Raw genomic sequence first — 25,383 nt, 5'->3', positions numbered from 1 at the left:
AATTTGGGGAAAGTATCAGACAGTCAATGGGTGACATTTACTATTCCCACCTAAATCTAACCATACTGGGGAAGGTGTTGGATACTAAAGAGTTTAAATTCACAATATCCACTTCAAAATAAAACATTTTATATAAAATATTACAAATTAGGTATTGCATACACTTTCAGTACTCCATATACTCCCACTTCTTTTATAACATAAACTAAAATGTTATCTAAAAACACACAAATCTAAACTACAAACCTTAATATATCTATCTTTTTATTTTAAATCATAACATTACTTTTTAATTACTATACAAAAATATATATTGTCAAAAATATTTACAATTTGTAACATAAAAATATTTCAAAATATTCTACTTAAACACATTTACATACTTTTAATGTTATAATAGTTAAAATTCTTATTAAATGTGCTTCCATTAATACATTTCTTAATTAACATCAAATTAAAAAATATTAAATATATGTATATAATGAAATACATTTAAAGTTAGAAATTATTAATTTGCATATGTTTAAAACAATTCTCTTAAACTTAAATTTAAAACATACTTTTTAAAAATTGTCCCTATCCATATCCCCCCCAAAAACCCAATATCCTGCTACCAAAAATAATCAATTATATACATTAATAGAACTAAAAATACAAAGCAACAATTTAATAAATAAAAAATGTCTTACTAAAACACAAATAAAAACAATACACAGACAAAATTGAACACACTACAATACATTACGTATTATTTAACGCTTAAAAACAATATTAAATTCAACAATATTTTTTACATAAATATTTTTGACAACGATATTAAAAACAACACTCAAAATTATATTTTTACCTTTGTTATTCCTATCGATGATATTTTTTGAAGTCCCTAAATTCTTGGCATGATCTTTTTGTATCACAATATTTTTTTCCCAATATTTTGTCTAAAGATCACTCAACCACTCTGCATACACGCTGGGGTAAAAAGGCACAGTGTTGTACCAGGCAGTAATCATTGCCCGAGGAACCTAGCTGTGCTGGTGTAGGCCATTCTTGTAGGTAAGAGTATCTTAACGATGAAGTCAAATGCAGCAGGAGACAGATTACCTCTGGGTAATGGGTGGGTTGTGTTCTTCTGATTTTTCGCGCGCCTAACTATCTACCAATTTAAAGAAAGATAGGCACTCATTTTGTAGAAAATGAAAAACTTTAGTATTTTTCCTGGAATGCCTCACTCTTCCATTGTACGTTTAGTCACTTCCACTCAGGCAGTACCTACTTCTGCTAGCTAGAGTGTGGGCACTGCATCACTTCTGCTGCTGAGTGTCCATGCACAAACCATGGGGAAAGGCTATGTTGGCTCTGCCCTGGTCCAGATGACTCTGCTGCTCTCTCTGCTTTTCTGTGGTGAACAGGTGAGGGCCACCAGTCAGGGAGGCTGTGTTTCAATCGCTCCAAACAAGAACAGGGGAATGTTCTTCCAGGGATCTTCCTCAGGCTCAAACACAAGCCCACTCTCCTTCATTGGTGTGGTCACAGTCAGAGGTATAGATAACCGCTGATAGCAGTTTCGATCTCCATTTAGGATTAGACCTTCCTACACACTTTCTGGTCTTGCATTTTTGATGCCTCGTACTGCCAAGCATCTCATACACTCATTGGTTTGGATTGTCCTTCATAGTTAACAATGCTACTTCACCTGCAAGCATCTGTGGATGTGAAGTGGCCCCAACTGGCCATATGCCAGCACAGATTCAGGAAGAAAGTAATAACTCTTCAGGGTACAATGCAGGGCAATCATCTAGGTTCACATGGTCTGGCCATGCAGATCCTTCTGTGCACTATGGCGGATAAAATTTAATTATTCAGGCACCGCACTTCACGATCCTCTTTTCAAGGCAGCCTATTGTTTGTCCAAAATACTTCAAGTAACTCTTCTCTCTTTCTCAGCAGCAGTCAGTGGAATTCTTGTCTCAAGTGGTGTCAACTCAGTTTATTCTGGGAGGTTGCAAAAATTCCAGGTATACTGACTGGTCATTTAATTTAAGGCCCATAGTTAGACAAGGTTTGCAGCCAGAATTTGTGTATTAAACATATCCAGTTCTGTGGCCAGTTTCAGGCAATTCCTGACTTTTGTGTATTTCTCTGACACTGTGTAAGCCACAGTCTATGACTTCAAGTGTCAGGAGAAGGGTAAAGGAGGGTTGGGACCTCCCTATCAAGGAAACGCAAAACAAAAGGCAGAAAAGAGGCAGAAGCCTCTCAACTCTGCCACTTTTCAACCTGTTGGGGGTAACCAGTGTTTCATTTGTAAAGTAAAATGAGTGCCAGTGCCCAAAATTGGGAGGCAGGCCCTGCCTAGAGCACCACTGCCACCCGGAGACTCCTCCACCTCTTCCAGCAGCCTACCCATCAGCTGTACTGTCAGCATGGTGGGTGAGCAGCATGCACAACCGCCAGGAGATAGAGAGAGCAATAACCCTACTTTAATTTCCATAGTGGTTCATGGAAATAGAAGAAGGACTTCCAATTCACTGAAATGGTGCAGGATCAATGTATTGGCTGTCCTTCTTCTACTTCTATGCTCATACAAACTAAAGTAAAGACTAATGTGCTGTCTCCCGCTGCTGAAACAGAGAACAGGAGACCATAGGGGTGGTAAAGACTTCCGGTCCTCTGAAGTAAGTGATGATGGTTGCACAAGTTACACTCTAGGGGTAACACTTCTGATTGAAGTGATGAGTAGGAAGGTGAGAAAAGCTTTTCTGTCTCCTATGTTTCACAATCTAGAGTCTGGTCCACTCCAGTAGACCTCAGAAATGCTTTGGAGAAGCATTGCAATTTACAATGCTGACTGGCAGGCTCTCTTGAATCTCCATCTTATGTATCAGTCACTTACAAGAAATCCAGAATGGATGTCTAAGTTGCAACAGTTCATACGCTCCATATCCATCCAATTACACACAGACACGTACGGTAAACTTACAAATGTCACCCATGCCCCACATGGTCAGTTGCAGGCGTCTAAAGGCAAATTTAAGCAGGTGAAGACAGTAGATAGTGCTCCCTTTGCAAGCAACAGGTAAAAAGACCTATCCTGTATATGTTGAGCTGATGGCATTCACGCTCAGTAAAGGAGGGTGAATATAAAGTACCCTTCCAAACCGGAGAATCTAGCTCTGGAACTGGAAGCAGAAGGTCCACATTCTTTGGAGCCAAGCTGTGGACCTTTTCCATCCCAGCAAACCCTATCACAGACCAAGGACAATCAATCAACCAATCAATCTTTGGTGTAGCTCTACAGCAATAGATATGACCCCAAACACTGCAACAGGCACGCACACACACCTTGAGAATTTGAGGTTTCAAACCCTTTGTTTACCTGCTTGCAGAAAATCCCTCCATACTGCTTTCCTCCCTTAGTGTCACTTCAATTGTCTGAGTTGTCATTCCTTTGCCTACTGTCTGCCTAGGACTGTGCTGTGGCCTTGTCCGGGCATTGCTTCCTCAGGTGTTCTGCCCTGCACCTACTCTGTTTGCAAATGCATCTCCAAGACGACCCTGCCTAGCACATCCATAGTGGTGGTGTAGTGTACGTTTGGGATATGACTAATGTTGGTTTTAGGTCAATGGGCATTTGGCCTTGCACTCCTGGCTCTATGTCTAGGTGATAACCTCTGGATTGCCTATATCAATACGATTGGAGGGAGATTCACAAATGTTCATATTTACACATTTGCCACGCCTTGTACATTTTACTAGTGGCACACTAACAAATAGTTTCAAAGAATGTTAAGATACAATGACTTTATATGTTTACTCCCATTCTCATCAAATTAAATAATTTAGCCTGTAAGATGTAGGAACTATGGGCCAGATGTAGGAAAGGATTTGCACCTCGCAAACAGCGAAAAACGCCATTTGTGAGGCGCAAAAGCCTCTCCGCGATGCAGAAATGCATTTTGCGAGTCGGATCCGACTCGCAAAATGCATTTCCGACTCGCAAATAGGAAGGGGTGTTCCCTTCCTATTTGCGACTCGCATCGCTATGCTTTCGGGGTCGCAAATGAAATCGCTGTTACCATCCACTTGAAGTGGATGGTAACCCAGTCGCAAACAGGAAGGGGTCCCTATGGGACCCCTTCCCCTTTGTGAATGGAAACAAAAATATTTTTTCAAAGCAGGCAGTGGTCCAATGGACCACTGCTTGCTCTGAAAAAAAACGAAACTAAAGGTTTCGGTATTTTTTTCCAAGTGCAGCTCGTTTTCCTTTAAGGAAAACGGGCTGCAGATGAAAAAAAAAAACTGCTTTATTAAGAAGCAGTCACGGACATGGTGGTCTGCTGTCTCCAGCAGGCCACCATCCCCGTGAGTGCCCATACTCGCAATGGGGTCGTAAACTGCGACCCACCTCATTAATATTAATGAGGTGGGTCTTTGCGACCCCATTGCAAGTTGCAGAAGGTGTCTGAACACCTTTCTGCATAGCAAATTGCGACTTGCAATTTGCGAGTCGCACGGACTCGCAAATTGCAAGTCGCAATTTTCAACCTACCTACATCTGGCCCTTAGGGGCATATTTACAATAAAGTGGAGCAGGGAAGCGCCTGCAAGTGATCTTGCTCTGCTGCCCTGCGCCAGAGAAAAAGGGCAGAAATGAACCCTATTTACAAAATGTGGTGCATTTCAGTCCTCTCCCCCTGCACTGGTGCACAAGGGACTGCTTAGCGCCAACGCAGGCACCCTTGCACAAAGGTGCAAGGTTCCTCTGTTGCACGCAGGGTTGTTTTTGTACAGGAAGGGACACTCCGTGGAGGCGTTTTGCTCTTTCTATGTGTGCTGCAGAATGTAGCCCACATAGAAATAGGAAAAAACAAGGAGAAGTAGAGATATTTATTCTGATTATGCCTCCCCCAGTATTCCCAGGTTTACAGAGCCTTGTAAATCTGGGAATGCATCAAAACCAATAGATGTTGCATGGGAAAACCCACTGCTGTGCCTTGAATGCCCCCTGATGCAGAGGAAGGCAACCCAGCGACTTGTGCTGCATTGCCTTACACCATATTTACGCGGCCATGAAAAGCCATGCAAAGTGGCTGTGCGTGGCCTCGTAGATATGGGTCTGAACTCTGCGCCACTGGAACATCAAAAAATTTGGTGCTCCAGCAGTGCATGGGGATTGTAAATACACCTCAATATATCCATTTGTAAATACTTGTGTACTCAACCTTTTTTCTTTGGTCCTTTAGCCTCAGTGTCGGGTTAATTCCAGGTAAAAAGGATAGTCATGAGTGTGTGTAATACTAGTACACTTAGGGGGTCATTCTGACCCTGGGGTCTTTGACCGCCAGGGTCGCGAATGATGGAAGCACCGCCAACAGGCTGGCGGTGCTTCCAAGCCCATTCTGACCGCGGCGGTAAAGCCGCGGTCAGAAAACCGGGACCGGCGTTTCCCGCCGGTTTTCCCCCAGCTGGGCGAATCCGCCAGGGCAGCGCTGCAAGCAGCGCTGCCATGGGGATTCTGACCCCCTTCCCGCCAGCCTGTTTCTGGCGGTTGTCACCGCCAGGAAGAGGCTGGCAGGAACGGGTGTCTTGGGGCCCCTGGGTGCCCCTGCACTGCCCATGCCACTGGCATGGGCAGTGCAGGGGCCCCCTAACAGGGCCCCATGAAGCTTTTCACTGTCTGCCTCGCAGACAGTGAAAAGCGCGACGGGTGCAACTGCACCCGTCGCACCGCCGCAACACTGCCGGCTCCATTCGGAGCCGGCTCCTGTGTTGCAGCCCCCATTCCCGCTGGGCCGGCCGGTGCTAACTTGGTTAGCGCCCGCCGGCCCAGCGGGAATGTCCGAATGCCGGAAGCGGTATTTTGGCCGCATGGCGGCCAAATGCCGGTTCCCGCCTGGCGGGTGGCGGTACGGAATGAGGGCCTTAGTGAAGTTTCAGGACCCAGTTGCAGGAGAAAGCGGGGCATCTGACCCTAGATATAAAACAACTTGAAAGTCCTGCACTTTGATGCCAGCTACCACCATGCCTCATTCTGCATGATTGGGCTAGGAATCTAGTCCTAAAAATACCTTTTTTAGGCCTACACATTCCCTACTCCAGTACCCAAATACTCTCATAACTACTAATTCATTAAATTCTCTTATTACTCTGCTTGTTGCACCATCCCATCTATCCTCGATCCTGACTTACATGTAGGGGGTAAACCATGAAGGCTCAGATTGTCTTCTCCAGGGATGAAACTTTAGATTGTGTATCTCAGAGTATTACTAATTTTAATATTTATTTTCTCAAATTTATTGCCATTCTTATACCCCAGTTTCAAATGGGCAACTATTTTGTATTACGTACTTCACACCAACCTATGCACTATTACAATGATATGGTAGCGCCCCACATTCCACTTATATATTACTCTGGATCACAGATGAGATGGTATAAACATCATAATATGAACAAATTCTGCAATACACTATAACTATTGGAATGTTATTGTGTATTGAAGCATTATCACACCCCTATTAGGTTCCCCAGATTAAGCATCTGAGACCAACACCTCAGAAGACTTCTCCCATTGTGCAAACTTCTTTATCAGTTAGGAGCATAAATATCAATAATGTGGATCTTGAGTGCCTGTCCTCACTTCTCACATTATTAGGTCTTCAGCCAGATCCCACTCCAGCATATCACTTTGGTCTTCATTTTGCAGTCAAGAAACATAAAGAGTAGAAGATCAAACCTATAGTGAACTTTCTTATTGTTTGGTTTGGGGATAATCCCACAACATACACAACCATGTTCAATGGCGGATTGCAGCCCCCTTTGTTCCATACCTATTATCCCCACAGGCACATGCAGATACATCTTGTTAATTTTACTGTTGTAAGTTAAGAATTACTATCCTGTCTGGTTTGCACTTTACCTAAATAGCTGTATTTTGCAGAGTAAGCATCTTTTGAAGTCTCATTGAGAAAAGCCACCTCATATGTATCTTCTGCTTTCTCCCTGCTGTACCGCAGAAGACCACCAGACCAGTCAAAGGCACCAACTGCTCCGAACAACAGCGACTGCTGAGGAATAAAATGTTTAATGTCAGAGAGATGGTCTGAATCTGTAGCATCACCAGCACTTCTACAGTAGAATACTCTGAAATGTTCAGAAAAATAAAGACCTTCATTGGCTCATTTGGGTCCCTTTAGTGTTCATTCTGCCTGCTGCACTTTGGAGTGCACCACATAGGGCCTGATTTAGAGTTTTGTAGAGAATGTATCATGCCACAAACTTGCCGCAGCACCATGTCCTCCAAATGGATGTTGTCGGAAAATGGAGTATTATGTGGTGTGGGGGTTTGTCCTCACCATGTAATACTCTCACAATACCCCAGTGATGAACTTTGAATTCACACTAGTAAATCCTTAGTTCATTCCTAGTAGTGTGGCAAAGAGCAGTCAGGCTTTTCTGAAAGAACATGTGTTAAGCATTTCATAGCATCGACATGGATGATAAGTAATTGACACGACTCGAAATAAATCTGAAACCAATTTATAAAACTAAAGCTTATTTTTATCTTGATTTAGACACCAAAACAAACAGAATTGAAACAGTATAACCGGAGTCATAGATTTTAGCAGCAATATTAAAATACAGCAGAACTGGCTTTTAAACGTTGCATTGACGTCAATGAGAGAAATGTCACTGGTTGCAAAAATTTACTTAAATAGCGAGTTGCATGGAATTCTTACAGGGTTAAGGTTGTGCAGTCCCTAAAACCAGATCACAACAGTCAGTGCAGTTTTACCTGCCCCATGGCACCTGGGTGCAAAGTTGTCCTGCTTGTCCGTGGTGTTGAATAGGACTTGTGCTGAAGTCAATGGCAGGGAGCCACTGGTAAAACATGACAATTTAGAGGTCGAGCTGCAGGGAACCCTTGCAGTGTTAAGGTTGTGCGGGTCCTGGGACTAGGCCACAGCAGTCAGTTTTCTTCTAACTGGTCCATGGAGCCCAGGTGCAGAGTTGTCCTGGCAGTCCGTGGTGCTGAATGGGACTTGCGCTGGTGGTGGTTCTACAGCTTACACGACGGTGCTGAGAAAAGGATGTAAAATCTCAGCTGGAGCTGGGTTGCAGATGTCATATGCAGGCTGCACATTGTGCCCTGATCCTGCAGCATCAAGTGTGGAGGTTAGTTACTGGACTGATAACCAAAAAGCCTTCGCAGCGGTAAAGTTGCAGAGATCCTTTGGCAACTTCCCGGGATCTGAGAGAGTGTTGTAGCATCCTGAAACCTGAAGGCAAGTGAGACTACAACTCCCAGAAGACACTGAACCACCTGGCTTTCATTGATCCCATGGCAGGTCTAATGGCCAGTGAAACTTCGGATCCTGCAAGCGTTTTCACATGCTGTTTGCAGGGGGCTGGTGCCACCAGTCCATGGGAGTCTGAGGCTGCTTCTTGCTTCCAGAGGGGTCCCTCTGGTCAGGGGTGATTAGTTTCAGCCAAGGACCAGAGTTGGTAATGCACTTCCCAGTCTGTTGCTTCAGGGTCAGAGAATCCCTCCTTTGCATTGGTGCTGTGGGCAGAGTCTGGTTGTTGGTGATGCAGAGCTTTTCCTTGCCCTTCTTCAAAGTTGGTCAGTCAGAACTGAGGTTCTGGTGTCGGGGTGTCCCTTAAATCCTGGATTTAGAGGAGTTAGGGGTGTGGAGACTAGTGACCAATGGGCATCTAGGTCCTACAACTAATCCGCGCCTGAGGTGACCACATCTGGTGGGACAGGACACCTTAAGCTACCCAGAACCCTCTATTATGCCACTTCTTAGATGGCTGAAATCAAAATTTTGTGTACAGACCGGGCTGGTCATCCTAGAGGTGTGGCTAGCCTGCTGGGGGTGTGCACTGACCAGCACAGCTAATTTCCTGCCCAACCACAAGCAACTGCGCCAAGGGGCAGTGGGAGGGCTGTTTCCTCTGCTGTGGGACAGCACAGTTGACTATCAAGGGTGGTGAGGCCCTTGAAGCTCACTGCCCTGATTGCTCTATTCACTAGCCAGGCTCAGGGTTTGGCGGTGTGACCTCCTTCCTGCCTCAGCCTTTGTTTCTGATTCCTGAGAGCACCCAGGTTACCTAGCAGGAGGTCAAAAACCTGTCTTGACGGCAGCAAGTGCAGGAAGAAGTGTGAGCTGGCCGGCTAGAGCACAAAGAAGCGTGACAAACAGGTGGGCGACCTCTAGTGTGCCAACTGGGTGCATGCCAGCTATCCCTCAACATCAGATTCATATTGAGGGAGAGAAAGCAAATTGTTTGACACCAAACTTGATATACCTAGGAGTTAGCAGCCTGGGTCTGCAGGGGGATAGGGCCCATGTTATCCTATGGACCTGCCTGAACTTATTGTTTACCTTACTAGAAAGGATGCTATAGAGACATATAAGCTCATATGCCTGCACCTTAAATATAATGCACCATGTCTCCTGGGTTGCAGAGGCCTACCTTAGGGGTGTCTGAGATATATGTAAGGCAGTGCATGGGACTGTGCCACTCTTGGTAAAGGCACAGTTAAACTCAAGCTGTTTGCACCACTCTGGCAGTCTGCAATGGCAGGCCTGCAACCCACAGTTTGTGTGGGTCACCTAGGGTGTCACAAACCTGTGCTGCAGCTCTGGAATCCCTTTACCACCTATGCCCTGGGTACCATTTACCAGGGTCTGATAAGGGGGTAAAGTTTTGCCAATCGGGAAATCACCATGTTGACAAATCAATTTAGAGAGAGAGCACAGGCACTGGGGCATGGTTAACAGGCTTCCAGTGCACTAGTAGAGTCATACACATCAGCATTGGGGCATAATGTGGGGGTGACATACATAAAGAGGCACTTTCCTACATGACCACCCCAGTTGAAGGGGGAGGAGCAACTAACCTACAACTTATCAGGACTCATCGTCTAAGTGGAAAAACCTGGAAAAGCCATCTGCCTAGGCATGGTTAGTCTCTGGTCCGTGTTCCACTGTAAAGTCAATAACCCAGTGGTTCCCAATCTGTGCGCCGTGGCTCCCTGGTGAGCTGTGAAAACTAGCCAGGGGCACCGCACACAGTTTGGAAACCACTCGGAGGTGCTTTGAATCGGCAGCTTTCATCATGGTATTGTAAACAGAACACCCTGCATTAATTACTGTGACCAGCGGAGGGCGACAAAGTACCATTAATAATATCCCTATGACAAAAGAACAAAAATAGTTTCCAATAAATGATTTTCAGCAACCTGAACGAGAGAATAAAGAAGACAAACTGTAAATAGTGTAGGAACAGGTAAATAGAGAGAGACATGAGACTCCAGAGCGCCCAGCCTCTGTGACAAGTCTGAATGTGGGAACAATGAAACCAGAGTTAATTTCTCTGGCGCTGACAAAGCAAGACGGATACCAGAAAGACATAGGGGGTTATTCTAACTTTGGAGGAGGTGTTAATCCGTCCCAAAAGTGACGGAAAAGTGACGGATTTACCACCAGCCGTATTACGAGTCCATTATATCCTATGGAACTCGTAATACGGCTGGTGGTATATCCGTCACTTTACCGTCACTTTTGGGACGGATTAACACTCCTCCAAAGTTAGAATAACCCCCATAATGTATGAAGGTGCCTGAGAAGAAAAGAGAATATCCAAGAAAAACTGAAAAATAATAACTGACCCATTCTAGCACAGGAAGGAGATGTCAGAAGCAGCCGCCAGATGGATTACATCCTTTCACCAGTTTTGTCAAAGGAGGAGATGTGGCCTAGCAGTTAGAGCTGTTGATTTTAGAACTGGTAAACCAGGCTGGAGTCCTGGCATCAGCTACCATCCTTTGATTCTGTGCAAATTACTTAATCTCATCAGTGCCTATTTAAAAATAAAGCCTGACCCTATGTAGTGTCATCTGGTACTCTTCTAAAGCTCTCTAATGCCCTCACCAGTTTCATCCTAATTGTTTTCCAGGCTAAAAATGGTAGTACTCCCGAGGCTGGGATTACGTTCCCCCCACCCGCCAAAAAAAAAGTAACATAATGGGGAGCCGTGGCCAACACGGCCAATAGGTCAAAGGAGCCGGGGATTGAAAAAGTTTGGGAACCACTGCCATAACCTGTACGGAAATGGACCACCTCAACAGTTTGGGGGTCTTCCCCTCTCATCTTTTTCAACCATTTGAAAGGCCTGTGGTTGATTTGAACCTTGAAGTGAGTCCCAAACAAGTATTGTCTCAGCTTCTTCATGGACCAAAGCACAGCAAAGGCTTTCCTCTCAATGGCACTTGAATGCTGCTTTCTGGGGAGGAGTCGCCTGGTGATATAGGTAACTGTTAGATCCTGGCCCTCATCATTTGTTTGTGCTAACACTGGCTCAATCCTATGTTCAGAAGTGTCTGTATGGACAATTAACTCAATGGTATAGTTAAGTGCTTTGAGTATAGGTGTGGAGCACATAGACTCTTTCAGGGTGTCAAAGGTCTTTTGACATCCTGCAGTCCATATGAACTTTTTAGGCTGTTTCATAGAGGTAAGTTTAGTTAAGGGAGCCACAATGGCCCCATAATTCTTCACAAACTGTCTATAGTACCCAGTGAAGCCAACAAAGGCCCTGACCTGAGTCTTAATCTTGGAGGGCACCCAGTCCAGAATGGTTTGGATCTTGGGCTGGAGAGATCGTATTTGGCCTCCACTTACAAGGTGGCCAAGGTAGATAACAGAATGCTACCCTTTGTGACATGTAGTGGCCTTGATAGTTAGGCCTGCCTGCTGCAGGGCCTGTAACACTTCCTCCAGGTGGACCAGGTGACCCTCCCAGGTGGAGCTAAACACAGCAATGTCATCAAGGTATGCTGCACTAAAGTCTTCCAGGCCTGAAAGAACTCAATTCACCAAACTTTGGAAGGTGACAGGTGCATTGTTTAACCCAAAGGGCATTACAGCAAACAGAGGTAGTGGCCTTCTGGGGTGGAAAATGCAGACCTCTCTTTATTTCCCTGGGTTAGTCCAGTCTGCCAATACCTCCAGATTGTCAAAGGTGCTTAGAAATTTAGCTGCACCCAACTTATCAATCAGCTCATGTGCCATAGGGATACAATGAGCATCAGTTTGGGTAACTTCATTGAACCCTCTGTAAACCACACAGAACCTCATCTCAGGTTTCCGACCTTTGGCGTGATGTTTGGGGACAAGCACCACCACTAGGTTAGCTCAGGGACTGTCAGAAGGCTCAATGACACCAAGCTCTAGCATCCTGCTGACCTCGGTCTTTACGCAAGCTTTAACTTGGCCTGACAGTTTATATATTTTGTTTTTGACAGGGAGGCTGTCACCGGTGTCCACATCATGGGTACACTGCATTGTCTGACCAGGGGTTAAAGAACAGAGATCAGCAAACTGGCCCAAGACCTGCTTGCAGTGAGTCTGCTGTTGGGCAGCGATGATGTCGAATAACTCTACCTCTTCCACTGACCCATCCCGGGGGTTACTTGACAGAAGATCAAGGAGGGGTTCACTTTCCTCCTCCTGTCCTTCCTCGGTGACCATGAGCATGTTCATATCTGTTCTGCCCAGTGGGGTTTTAGGCGATTTGCATGCAGAACACTATGAAGATTCCTCGGGGTACCCAAGTCCACCAAGTAGGTGACTTTCCCCTTCATCTCTAAAATTGGGTAGGGCCCAGTCCACTTGTCCTGGAGGGCCCTGGGAGTCACAGGCTCCAATACCCACACCAGCTGACCTGGTTAGTACTCCACCAGTGCTGACTTCTGGTCATAACAGTGCTTGATAAGCTCTCTGCTGGCCTCAAGGTTCTTGTTTGACTTTTTTATGTACTCTGTCATGTGTGAGCACAGGTCAAGCACATAGTGCACTATATCCTGCTTGGGTCTTTGAAAGGCCTCTCCTATCCTTCCATTAGAAGACTCAATGGACCTCTTACAGGATGATCAAACAAAAGTTCAAAAGGGCTGAACCCAACCACCTTTTGTGATACATCTTTGTATGCAAACAATAGGTAAGGTAATAGGAAACCCCACCACCTTCTGAGTTTGTCAGGGAGTCCCATTATAATTCCTTTCATGGTTTTTGTTGAATCGTTCATCTAACTAATTTGTCTGAGGGTGATAGTTTGTGGTAAACTTGTAACTCACTCCACATTTATCCCACATAGCTTTCAGATAGGCAGACATAAAATTAATCCCTCTATCTGACTCTTTAGGAAACTTCACCCTGGTGAAGATAGCAATGAAGGCCTCTGCCACTGCAGGAGCAGTTGCAGTCCTTAGAAGAATTGCAGCTGGGTATCTAGTGGCATGGTCCACTACCACTAAAATGAAATGATTCCCAGATACATTCTGAGGGTCCATATGGCCAACAATGGCAATCCTCACCCTCTCAAAAGGTGTCCCAACCAGAGATAATGGTACTAAGGGAGCCTTTGGATGTGTGCCTGTCTTGCCACTGGCTTGGCAGGTCACACAGGAGCGAAATAACTCCTTCACGTTTTCTGACATCTGCGCAACCACCCTGACCCAGGTTTTGGTTTCTCCCAGATGTCCAGCTAACGAGATATCATGGGCCAATGCGAGGATAAACGTTCTGTACTTTTGGGGGTCCATCACTCTCCTGAGTGCCCCTGGTTTGGGGTCCCTGGCCTCAGTGTACAGAAGCCCATCCTTCCAGTAGACCCTGTGGGTACCACTGTTATCACTCTCCTCTTGCCTTGCAGCTTGCTGCCTAAGGCCCTCAAGAGTAGGGCATTCTCTTTGCCCTTTGCAATGGTCTTCTCTGGAGGAACATCCTGCACCCGGGAATCTCTGCCAGGTCAACAGGTGACAAACGACCACTTGGAGGTCGAGCTGCGGGGAACCCTTGCAGTGTTAAGGTTGTGTGGCAGTCCTGGGACTACGCCACAGCAGTCAGTTCATTTCTAGCTGGTCCCTGGAGTCCGGGTGAAGAGTTGTCCTGGCTGCCTGTGGTTCTGAACGGGACTTGTTCTGGTGCTTGTTTTACTGCTTACATGACGGTGCTGACAAGAGGATGCAGAATCTTAGCTGAGGCTGGGTTGCAGATGTTGGATGCAGGCTTCACACTGTACCCCTGCTCCTGCAGCATCAATTGTTGGGTTTAGTTGACATTGAAAGGCATTCAACACTCATAGCTGGGAATTTTTATTTGCCACATGAAGCCGAATGAGCTTCAGCCCTGGGTTCCTGAAATGGGTCCACACCCTATACACTAATCCTACAGCCAGGGTGAAAATAGGTGGACTAATCTCGGAGAGTTTCTCAATCAACAGGGGCACTAGACAGGGCTCCCCGCTCTCACCTTTATTATTCTCGCTTGCAATGGAGTATTTGGCCAGTCACCTATGCTTACGAGCGCAGTGGTGGGGTATCCAGGAACTGGACACCTACCATATCATATTACTTAATGCTGATGATGCATTGATTTACCTCAGAGCTGCCATGACTTCTCTGCCTGGCTTGATGTCTCTTCTGGACACCTTTGGGATGCCCGTGGGCCTTCAGGTCAACTGGTTGAAGTACTGCCTTTTACCCCTGGTCCAATTGCCTGGTCCTATTTGGGATGCACTCCCGGCCCATAATTTGTTGTGGTTTCCTGATTCCTTTAAATATTTGGGTATCCAAGTATACCACTCTGTGGATGCTCTTAGTGAAGACAACCTTGGTCATATGCTTCGATCTGTGTGGGGTTCTCTCCCCTTTTAGGGCTTCCTTCCGCTGACACCATTGGGAAGAGTGGCATTAGCTAAAATGCTGATCCTCCCCAGACTACTGTATTGTTTTTCAGCCTTGCCGATAGTTATCTCCAAGAGATTCTTTCAGGAACTGAATGGTTTACTATTGGAATTATCATGGGGCAAGGACAGGCGTCAAGTAGCACTGCCCATTCTACAATGTCTGCTCCTTCAGGGAGGTCTGGGCGCTCCAAATTCTGAGCTTTACTATGCCGCAGCACCATTGTAATGGCCTCTCCCCTAGCTTGGCACATCTGCTAATGCGGAAACAGAGAAGGTACGTGCGAGATTAGGCTCGACTTCCATCTACATTTGGCTTTTGGATTGCACCCAACCGCCGTTTAAGGGAACCATTTTAATGAAGATTGCTCTGGATTGTTGGCACCAATATGTTCGGGGCAGATCTTGTCCTCCTCCATATTCCCCCTAATCCCCATTACTCAATTGCCGGGTGGAATCAACTTGACCATGAATCATGATCTTGATAGAGGAGGGGGATGGAGACACTGGGGGACTTCTGATAATGGCGGCTTTATGCCTTATGCCACCATTATGGAGCTTACCTCCTTGGGCCTGGGCCTGGGCCATTTCTTGACTTACCACCCAATTCACAGATTGCTCTGTGATGCCTGGGGTGCCAGGGATATGGAGCCGTTGCATTCCCCCATCCTTCACACACTACTATCAGACATTGGTCAAAGAAAGGTGATAACACTCTTGTATGGAGCCCTGTCAGTGTCTGCTACCACAAACATGGAGGTGGCACTCACTACATGGAACTCCGTTCTCCCACAGCCACTAAAACCTAAAACATAGACAGGAGCTCTCCAACAGGTGAGGGCGTGTCTCACAGCCCCAGATTCCGCTCTACACATTCACCAGGCCTACTTATCTCCACAGAGCATTAAACAATGTTCCCTGACTCTGCACCTAGATACCCACGATGTGGATTAGATGAGGTGGGTTTTACTGCCCCCCCCAGCTGAGTGTGTGGCGTGGTGTTACAGGTGAAGTTTCCGATATAACGGAACACTCGTTGGACCCTACCCCAGAATCCTGCCTACTGGGAATCCATTCCAGAGCCAAACTGGACAAATATCTTCATAGATTCATTACTAAGCATTTATTTTGTATAAATGACAAATTGCCTTGCAGTGGAAGGCGCCCTGCCACCGGAGATCTTCAGATGGTATCAGTTGGTACTGAAGTGGGTGCTGGCGGAGGCAAGTGGGCTGAGTTCCCTCAGTGATAGCAGCCAGCTGAGCACAGAAAGCGAAAATTGGGACATACTTGTGGTGAAACTTGAAGCCAAAAATGACACCCGTCAACCTTGAAAAAGTTAATAACCAGAATGATCCTGCATTACATTTAATCACCCTTATCCCCTGGAACAAAGGGTTGCTCGTAGCGGATGTAATCACTTATGTATATTAGCAGATTATATAATGGGATGCCCTGGTCAAGCTTCTGCCCGCTTGTGCTTGTGCATGTTTGTCCTCATCCACAGCGGGTCCAGCTCGCTACGGATCCCTACAACTTGTTCATTTGCACCCCTGTGCCTCTGGCTCACCTGAAGTCTAGTTATACTACACTTACACATGTCTTATTCATCTCAGCACTTTTTGGGTTAAATACAATAATGAGTGTTGTCTATTCCTCCTTTGATTATACTGTGGACTGTGATATAGCTGTGCACTCCACTATAGTGTGGGAGATTATTCCCCGATTATGATCACAAAACACCCCGCGACACTACCCATGATACTGCAATTGTTACTGTTGTTGTATTATAAGACAATAAAACAGATTTTGTGTGGGGGTTAGTTACTGGACTGGTAACCATCAAGCCTTTGCAGTGGTAAAGTGTGCGGAGATCCTTTGGGAACTTCCCAGTGTCCGGGGGAGTGGTATAGAGGCCTAAAATCTGGAGGCACGTGGGACTACAACTCCCAGAAGACACTGGACCAACTGGCATTTGATGATCCCATGGTGGGTCCAATGGCCAGTGAAACTTTGGATCCTGCACATTTTTACTTGCGGTTTGTAGGGAACTGGTACCACAAGTCCACAGGAGTCTGAGGGTGCTTCTGGCTTCCACTTCCACAGGGGCACCAGGGTCGGGATTGACACGTTTCAGCCAACAACGAGAGGCGATCATGCAGTTCCCAGTCTGTTGCCTCAGGGAAAGAGTATCCCTCTTTTGCCTTGGTGCAGACGTGGGTCTCATGCTCACTGCGCCACTAGATTCAAGCTAGCTTGGCTGAAGAGGGGTGATACCCCAAAACTGGTCCTAGGATGCTTGTTTCCTGTCCATGGATGACCTGCCCTGGCAGTTCGGGCTGGACTGTTCCCATGGGGAACAGGGTCAAGACTGATTTGCATATGGCTGGGTCCAAACTGGGGTGGCGTAGTGGGCAAAAAAATGATGGATTAAATCCATATCTTTGTGACTGGGGGTGAATGTTTGCATTGTACAGCATTCCAGTCATCATCTGCTCTTTTTGCTTTTGGTGCAGTGGGCAGAGTCCAGTTGTCAGCAATGCAGAGTTTCTCCTTGTCATTCTTCGAAGTGGGTAAGTCAGAACTGAGGTTCTGGTGTGTGGAGTGTCCCTTAAATCCTTGATTGAGGAGAGCTAGGGGAGTGGAAACTACTGGCCAATAGGCAGCTAGCTCCTATAGCTAATTCACCCCTGCGGTGAGAACACCCCTAGCTCCTCTCAATGATGAGGTGAGGTGTGGGTGCAGAGTTGTCCTGGGTGTCCATGGTGCTGAACAGGACTCGCACTGAAGTCAATGGCAGGGAGCCACTGGTTGTCAGCAATGCAGAGATTCACGTTGTCCTTCTTTGAAGTTGTTAAGTCAGAACCGAAGATCTGGTGTCAGCTGTGTCCCTTTTATCCTGGATTGAGGGGAGCTAAGGGTGTGGAGACTACTGGGCAATGGGCAGCTAGGTCCAACAGCTAATACGCCCCTGAGGTGACCACATCTGGTGTGACAGGACTCCTTTTGCTACCCAGAACCCTCTATTCTGCCACTCCAAAGATGACAGAAATCAAAATTTACTGTGCAGATCGGACTGCGCACCTTAGAGGTGTGACCAGCCTGCTGGGGGTGTGCACTGACCTGCATAGATGATTTCCTGCCTGACCATGAGCAAGTGGGCCTGGAGACAAGGGGAGGGCTGTTTCCTCCACTGAGGGAGAGCACAGATGGCTATCAGGGGAGGTGAAGCCTTTGAAGCTCACCTCCCTGATGGCTCTATTCAGTAGCCCAACTGGGGCGGGAGGTGTGAACTCCTTCCTGCCTCAGCCTTTGCTTCTGATTCCTGGGAGCACCCAGGCTGCCTGGCAGGAGGTAAGAACCCTATCTTTGTGGCAGCAAGCGTGGGTAGAAGCGCAGGATGGCCGGCCAAAGCACAAAGAAGAGTGACAGACAGGTGGGAAACCACTAGTGTGCCACCTGGGTGCATGCCAGCTGTCCTGCGACACCAGATTCGTATTGGGGGTGAGAAAGCAAGTTGTTTGACATCAAACTCGACTTATCTAGGCAGTACCATAATGGAGCTAGAAGCTCTGGTCTGCCTGGGCTTAAATCCCATGTTATCCTATGGACCGGCCTGCACTTATAGTGTACCTTAATGGGAATGACACTATAGAGACATATAAGCTCACGCTTCTATGCCTGTGCCTAAAATATAATGCACCCTGCCTCTTAGGTTGCAGAGGCCTACCTTAGGGATGTCTGACATATATGTAAGGCAGTGAATAGGACTGTGCCACTCTTGGTGAAGGCACAGTCAAACTGAAGCAGTTTGCACTACTCTGACAGTCTGCAATGGCAGACCTGCCATCAGCAATTTGAATGAGTCACCTAGAGTGGCACAAGCTTGTGCTGCAGCCCTGGTGACCCCTTTACCAACTTTCCTCTGGGTAACGTTTATTAGGGGCTGGTAAGGAGTAAGGGCTTGCCATTCAGGAAATCACCATGTTGACAAATCAATTTATGGAGAGAGCACAGGCACTGGCCTGTTTTACACATCATCATAGGGGGCAAAATGTGGGGGTGACCATATATAGAGGGGCACTTTCCTGCAGAAGGTCCAGTAGCTCTGTTGAGAGTCAAGTGGATTGTAATGTTTCCTCCAGTAGGAGCATCACACTGATGGCCGAACAGACTTCGGACCGTTGGTGCATGTATATCGGAATTTCCACCCTATTTAGAGCAGACAGTCTGATGGACTTTTTTCTCATCTTAACTGCCAGAAAAAGCCTGATGGTCTGAATAAAAAAATGAAAAGAAAAATTACCTCCGTACCCTAGGAGAAAACAACCAGGGTGTCAGTGTCTTTTTTCTTATTTGAACAAAAGCAAGGTCCTGCATTGTTTGCTTGCTTTTGTTAAACAAAAAGATTCTCAGTGACCACACGAAACACAGCAGTGGCACTTCTGAAGGCATAGAGATCTCTAAATACGGCCAATGATAATCTGCCTGGACAGCTTGTCATTACCCCCACTCTCCTGGAGGATGATGGGCTGCCCATCAAAAACTAAATCAGGCTCCTAGTCAGGTACAAAATGATTGCAGTGATAGATACCAACACTCTTTTTGGGGGATTTTTTGGATTGGTGCTCAATCTTTATTAGTCATTTACCCAGATCAAGAGAAACGCATTAAAAGGAGAAAGAAGGAGGAAGTGGAGAAAGGAAAAATTAGACACATGGTGAAATCGGGGATGAAAAAAAACTCAATACAGAATGAAGGAAATACTCAAGAGAAAATGAAGGAAACAAAGTTTAGGAAGGTGGAACAAAGTAGCAGGAATCAGGACTGGATAGCCTTTGTATTCAGCAAACTCAACAATCAGTAGTGCAGTGGTGAGCTCCTAAGAGAAACTTTAGACACATGCGTTAATTTGTGTCTAACAAATTAAGCACCAGAGCGGGACAATACGGGAGGAAATGTTAAAGAATGCTAAGAAACCATATTCCTGTGTTTTTGAAAGAATCCAATTGCAGTACCGAGACCAAACTCATCTTAACAGCTACAAAAGATCGAAGGGTGGGGGTCGTAGAAAGTGTGCAACCAGCCATCCACGTATACTGACCCTCGACCCTGACATCCTGCATGTGGCAAACGAGAAGTAACCCATCCTTAAAAAGACCTTTTAATTTACAATGAAAGATTTTGTTGGACTAGCCCTCGAAACAGCATTCTCGCAACATGCATACATTTAGACCCACATAATTTCTCTGTTTTTTCATACCTATTAGTCCCTTTTTAGGGGGGAACACAAAGCGCTCCATCCCGTGTTGTAATCTCTCTTTGGGCTTCAAACCACGCCCAGGTCACATCAGTTTCTTTAACTGGTTTGTGAACTTGCCTTATAAAATCTGCTTGCTTTCATTAGTGAAAGACATGCATAAGTCATGCCTTTTCCAGTGTTTAGCCCTCCTCAAGGGCAGCGACCAAGTACTCAAAACATACAAGGCTCCACGTTTTCCGTCTGGTTTCTGGACTACTTTTTCTCTTTTTTCGCAGTGCGATCTCGCTGGGCTGAAGTTGAGCACTTTGCATGACATCGACCCTGTTACATAGTTAATTGCACTTTTGCAGATTACGTAGATAATTGCACTTTTGCCAGACACATGGATAATTGCACTTTTGCCAAAAGGTTTCACTATGAGTGAACTTTTATTTCCCTGTGTGTGTCTGCTTTGCACTGATGGCGGCCGTCAGCTCGCTTAAGTGAAACTTTTACTTTTCAGTTTATATGGCAAGAAAAGTCCAGTTAGTTATGCAAAACTGTTTTATTTTAATTTTCAATTCAGGTGCAAGAAAAGTCCAGTTAGGAGTTTACAATGCTAATTGCTCTAGCTCAAGCAAACGCGAGACCCGCTGCATTGCAAATGCTTGTTCTCTAGTGTGGTTACTATGCACGGAACCTGGGACTGCTCGTTTCAGTGGTTTGTTTTGAAGGTTAGAATTAAATCCATGTTTACTTTAATTTTGCATGTGATTGTCTTCATAACATTGCTGCTTTTCTGAAAGGGACATTCTGTACAAAAGATCTTTTGTGAATACTTAAACATTTACCACTATCTCCTAACTAAACCAGTGAGGCCATTGTTGTTTGTGCATCTGAACCTGGACACTGGGCAGAAAGGTGTCACAAGGTCGAAGGCCCAGGTATCCAGAAACCCTGCTGCAGTGGATGTGTGCTTCAGCAATTTCAATGCTGGAAGAAAGTTACCCTTTTAGCATGTTCACCCAAATGTTTCTGAGTGATACTGATAGTAACTGACCCTGACTGTGCCCTGGGCCAATGCTCTGAATAAAAAGTATATGGTCAAATGGCACAATGTTATAATTCTGGTATGTAGTGGGTACCTATGGTGCTTACACCTAATACCAGGTCCAGTTATCCCTTATTGGTGAAATGTAGGCAGTGTCTAGAAGCCAGGGCTCTTTAGGGGTAGCTGTAGCTGAGCAGCCAAGGCTTATCTAGGAGACATGCAAAGCTCATGCAATACCACTGTAGCCACACAGTACTCACACACATGAAAGTAAATACTCAGTGTTACTAAAATAAAGGTACTTTATTTTGGTGACACAAATGGCAAACATGCCATAGAGACTATACTCCCTTAGGAGGTATGTAATACACAAATTATATACACTAGTAAGCAGAAATAGCTGTAAAAACAGTAATAAAACAGTGCAAATAGTGAAAATCACAATAGTTAGAAATGGGCCTAGGGGATCACAAGCCATATACTAAGAAAGTGGAATGCGAATGTCGGTTTCCCACTTAGGCAAGTGTAGTGTGTAGAGGGTTGCTGGGAGTATTAGAAAACACCAAAGGTAAGTAATAGAACCCATCCCAGAGCCCAGGAAATCAGGAGTAAATCACAGTAACTTCCCTAGAACACACAAGAACACAAGAAAGAAGATACTGCAAGAATCAGAAGAGACTGCAAGACACCAACAGTGGATTCCTGGAACAATAGAAGAAGGGGACTAAGTCCAGGAAGCACAGAAAGTCCAGGGAGAACAGGAGTCCCTGCTAACCTGGATGAAGGTGCAAAAGAAGAACCACCGGTGAAGAACAACAGTAAGTACTGCACCCAAGAAGATGGGTGCGGGCTCCTGGTTGGTGCAGAAGCTGTCCCACGCAGGATGGATGATTGCACTCTGGCTTGCATCTCTGGATTCTGCCAACAAGCCTTGGCACACACAAAGCTCGCAGTTAGCGGAAAATGGCGCTGTCGGGGACCAGGAGGAACGTGGTGGACTCTACCCAGGAGGGGAGTTAGAGGGAGCTCTCAGCAACTCAGAGAGCCCTCAGAAGACCAGGCAGCGCACACAGGAGTCCCACAGCATGGGGACAAAGAAGGTGTAAAAGGAGGCCCAAACAGCACTACAACAAAGAGTCCCACGTCGCTGGAGAACCACACAGGAAGCTGTGCATCGCAGGATAGAGTGCTGAGGGCCGGAGCTGAACGGTGCACGAATACCTTTGTGGAAAGATGCCAACAAGCCTTGGCAACTGCAAAACACGCGGTGCAGGGGGGTACTGTCTTGCGTGGGGAGGGAAGATCTTACCTCCTCCAAAGTTAGACAGTAGGACATCAGAACCGTCGTGACCACTTCAGTCCACCACCTGTGAGGCAGGGTCCATGCTGCTTGTCATTGCAGAGAGGTGCTTGCTGAAGCAGGGAAGGGACTCCTTCACTCCAAGGGAGATTACTTCATTCATCTTGTGCAGGCTCAGGACAGGCTGTCTTCTGGGGATGCACAACTGGGAAACAGTTGCAGTTGCTGGCAGGAGCTGAAGATACAATGTTGCAGAAGTCATCTTTGCTTCTTTGTTGCAGTTTGTAGAGTTCCTGGAGGTTCCAGCTGCAATTTCTTCAGTAAGAAGGTGAAATCAAGGATGCAGAGGATTCCTGCTGAAGTATTGCAATCTGAATCTGAAGAACCACCCAAGAGAGAGACCCCAAACAGCACTGAAAGGGGGATTGGTCAGCTAAACAGGTAAGCACCTATCAGGGGAGGGCTCTGACATCACCTGCCGACACTGGCCACTCAGATGCTCCCAGAGTGCCCTGACAACTTGGAATCCAAGATGGCAAAGCCCAGGGACCCTCTGGAGGAGCTCTGAGCACCACCCCTGGGGTGGTGATGGACAGGTTTGTGGCCACTCCCCTTTCCTTTGTCCAGTTTCGCACCAGAGCAGGGACTGGGAGTCCCTGAACCAGTGTAGACTGGATTATGCAAGGAGGGCACCAAATATGCCATTCAAAGCATTTCCAATGGCTTAGTGAGGCTACCCCTCCCAAGCCTGTAATACCTATTTACAAAGGGAGAGGATGTAACACCCCTCTCCCAAAGGAAATCCTTTGTTCTGCCTTCGTGGGCTTGATCTGCTCAAGCAACAGGGGGGCAGAAACCTGTCTGAGAGGTGACTGCAGCTGGGGCTGCCTGGAAAACCTTAGAAGGCTGTAATGACAATACTGGAGGTCCTCTAAAGAGCCCCCAGAGTAAATGGAATCATGCAACCAATGCTTGCAAAAGCATTGGGGTATGATTCCAACATGTTTGATATCAAACACAAACATGCCTATGTTCGGAGTTACCATAATGTAGCTGGACATAGGTAGTGACCTATGTCCAGTACACGCGTAAAATGGCATCCCCGCACTCACGAAGTTTGGGAAAATGGTCCTGGAGGTTGTGGGGGCACCTCTGCTAGTGCAGGGGTGCCCTGACACACAGGTACTCTGCTCCCTGCCCTCAGGGCTGGAGGGCCTGCTATAGGGGTGACTTATGGGCAATGTTCCCTTTAAGGTGCGCGCTTGTGCGTGCGCGCAGGATGTCTTTTCCCACCGCGCACACACCTTTACAAAGCGCCCTGGTCACAGGAGTTTTATTAGCTTTGTCTGGCTGGAGGGCACAGGGCTGCATTCAGGGCAATAAATCATGCTTATCAGCAGGCTGGCTGGCTGAGGTGATCGCTTGCTAGATAGATAAAATGTTAATTTTGTCACTGAGGGCATTGTGTTCTCTCCAGTGCGTAATTTGTAAATAAAAAAAACTTGCCAGTGCCTAAAGCCCTCTTCTTAAACATGCGGCTGCTTCAATTAAATGTGCAAATACGGAATACTAAGGCAGCATAATACTGAAGCCATCTCGGGCCTCTTCAATCCATTTAAAGCCAGTCCCTGGCCCTTCAGCTCACTCGTGCAGCTTTCTGTTTTCTCCCATTGTGACTCTTTTTAGTTTTTCTTTTCCACCTGTCTTTCCCATATGTGTCTTTTACTCGCCGTAAATGCTTGAGTAAGAAAAATAAGCATCGCCCCTCAAAAATAGGAAACAACAAGTAAAATGTTTATCTTAAATAAAAAAAGGTGCCAGTGCCCAAGAAGCTGCTGCAATTAAAAGTGCTGCTTATAGGTACATTTTAAAGTACATTTCACCGGCTTTATGACTGGAATTTCGTTCTTCCGTCACATTTTAAACGTTTTGCGCAAAGGCAAGAGGATGTGCTGTTTCAACTTTGAACTTTGAGGCTGGGACAGTGTTTAAGTCTCGGAGGCTCAACATCCTGTGATTTTGGGAAAGGTGCATAGTTTCTCCATGACTAAAAATAAAGGTCTCTGTCTGTAAAGCTACTGGTGCTCGTGTAAACCATATTAACTATATGCAGTTACAAATTCGAATGTGCAGGAGCATCCTTTGACAAACCGTACCTGTGTTTCCAATATCACACTATAAGGGTAAAAAAACACTTTTAATCACACTCTGGGAGAGAAAAAAGAATTATTAACAGTGAAGAAAATACTACACTCAAAAGGTCTTTTTTTAGGTAAAGGATTTCACATATTTCTTTTTGCATTTTCTGTGGAGAATTGCTTGTCTCTTTGGAGCCCCTTGCCAGCTCCCAGAGGAATACCTGGAATGCAGAGCAGGCCTCGGAAGTGCAGTCTGTGTTTGCTTGAAAAAACAAGCTTGGCAGTTCTTGTTTACCAGCACCCTCATTGCACAAAATTGAAGAATAGCTCTGGCTAAACACCTATAAGGTCCCAAAGCCAAGACCTAAAGGCAATGCCAGTGCTTCATGCACTACTGCTGTGCTGTATCTGCGCTGTGTATGAGGGAAGCTTGCACTGCAGCCTGAACTGTATGTGTGCTGTGTGTGACGGAAGCTTGCACTGCTACCTGTGCTGTATCTGCACTGTGTATGAGGGAAGCTTGCACTGCTGCTGCCTGTGCTGTATCTGCTCAGTGTGAGAGGAACTTGCACTGCTGCAGTGCTGTGTGTGGGGAATATTGTTCTGCTGCTGTACTGTATCTGCTGAGAGTAAAGGAAGCTTGCACTGCTGTTGTGCTGTATCTGTGCTGTGTGTGATGGAAGCTTGCACTGCTGCTGTGCTGTATCTGCTGTGTGTGAGGGAACCATGCACCGCTGCTGCCTGTACTGTATCTGCTTTGTGTGAGGGAAGCTTAGACTTCTGCCTGTGCAGTATCTGCTGTGTGTGAGGGAAGCTTGTATAGTAAATTCTGTGAGGGAAGCTTGCATAGTACCTTCTATGTGAGGGAAGCTTGCATTGTATCTTCTCAGTTAAGATA

At 46.1% G+C, this 25,383-nt stretch overlaps 1 protein-coding gene across 2 annotated transcripts in view; it reads right to left on the bottom strand.

The window, feature by feature from the left end:
• The window catches only part of ITGAE (integrin subunit alpha E), an 874,109-nt gene that overhangs the window by 409,666 nt on the left and 439,060 nt on the right, over positions 1 to 25,383 (bottom strand). The window contains exon 13 of one of the 2 annotated variants that reach the window (XM_069226334.1): positions 6,920 to 7,067. In XM_069226334.1, coding sequence (XP_069082435.1) covers positions 6,920 to 7,067 — 148 coding nt within the window. The remainder of the gene's footprint in view (positions 1 to 6,919; positions 7,068 to 25,383) is intronic. The other variant, XM_069226335.1, reaches the window with a different exon arrangement.

The sequence above is a fragment of the Pleurodeles waltl genome, chromosome 3_1 (genome assembly GCF_031143425.1).
Source record: "Pleurodeles waltl isolate 20211129_DDA chromosome 3_1, aPleWal1.hap1.20221129, whole genome shotgun sequence".
Lineage (NCBI taxonomy): Eukaryota > Metazoa > Chordata > Amphibia > Caudata > Salamandridae > Pleurodeles > Pleurodeles waltl.
This window is presented reverse-complemented; position numbering and strand designations above follow the sequence as displayed.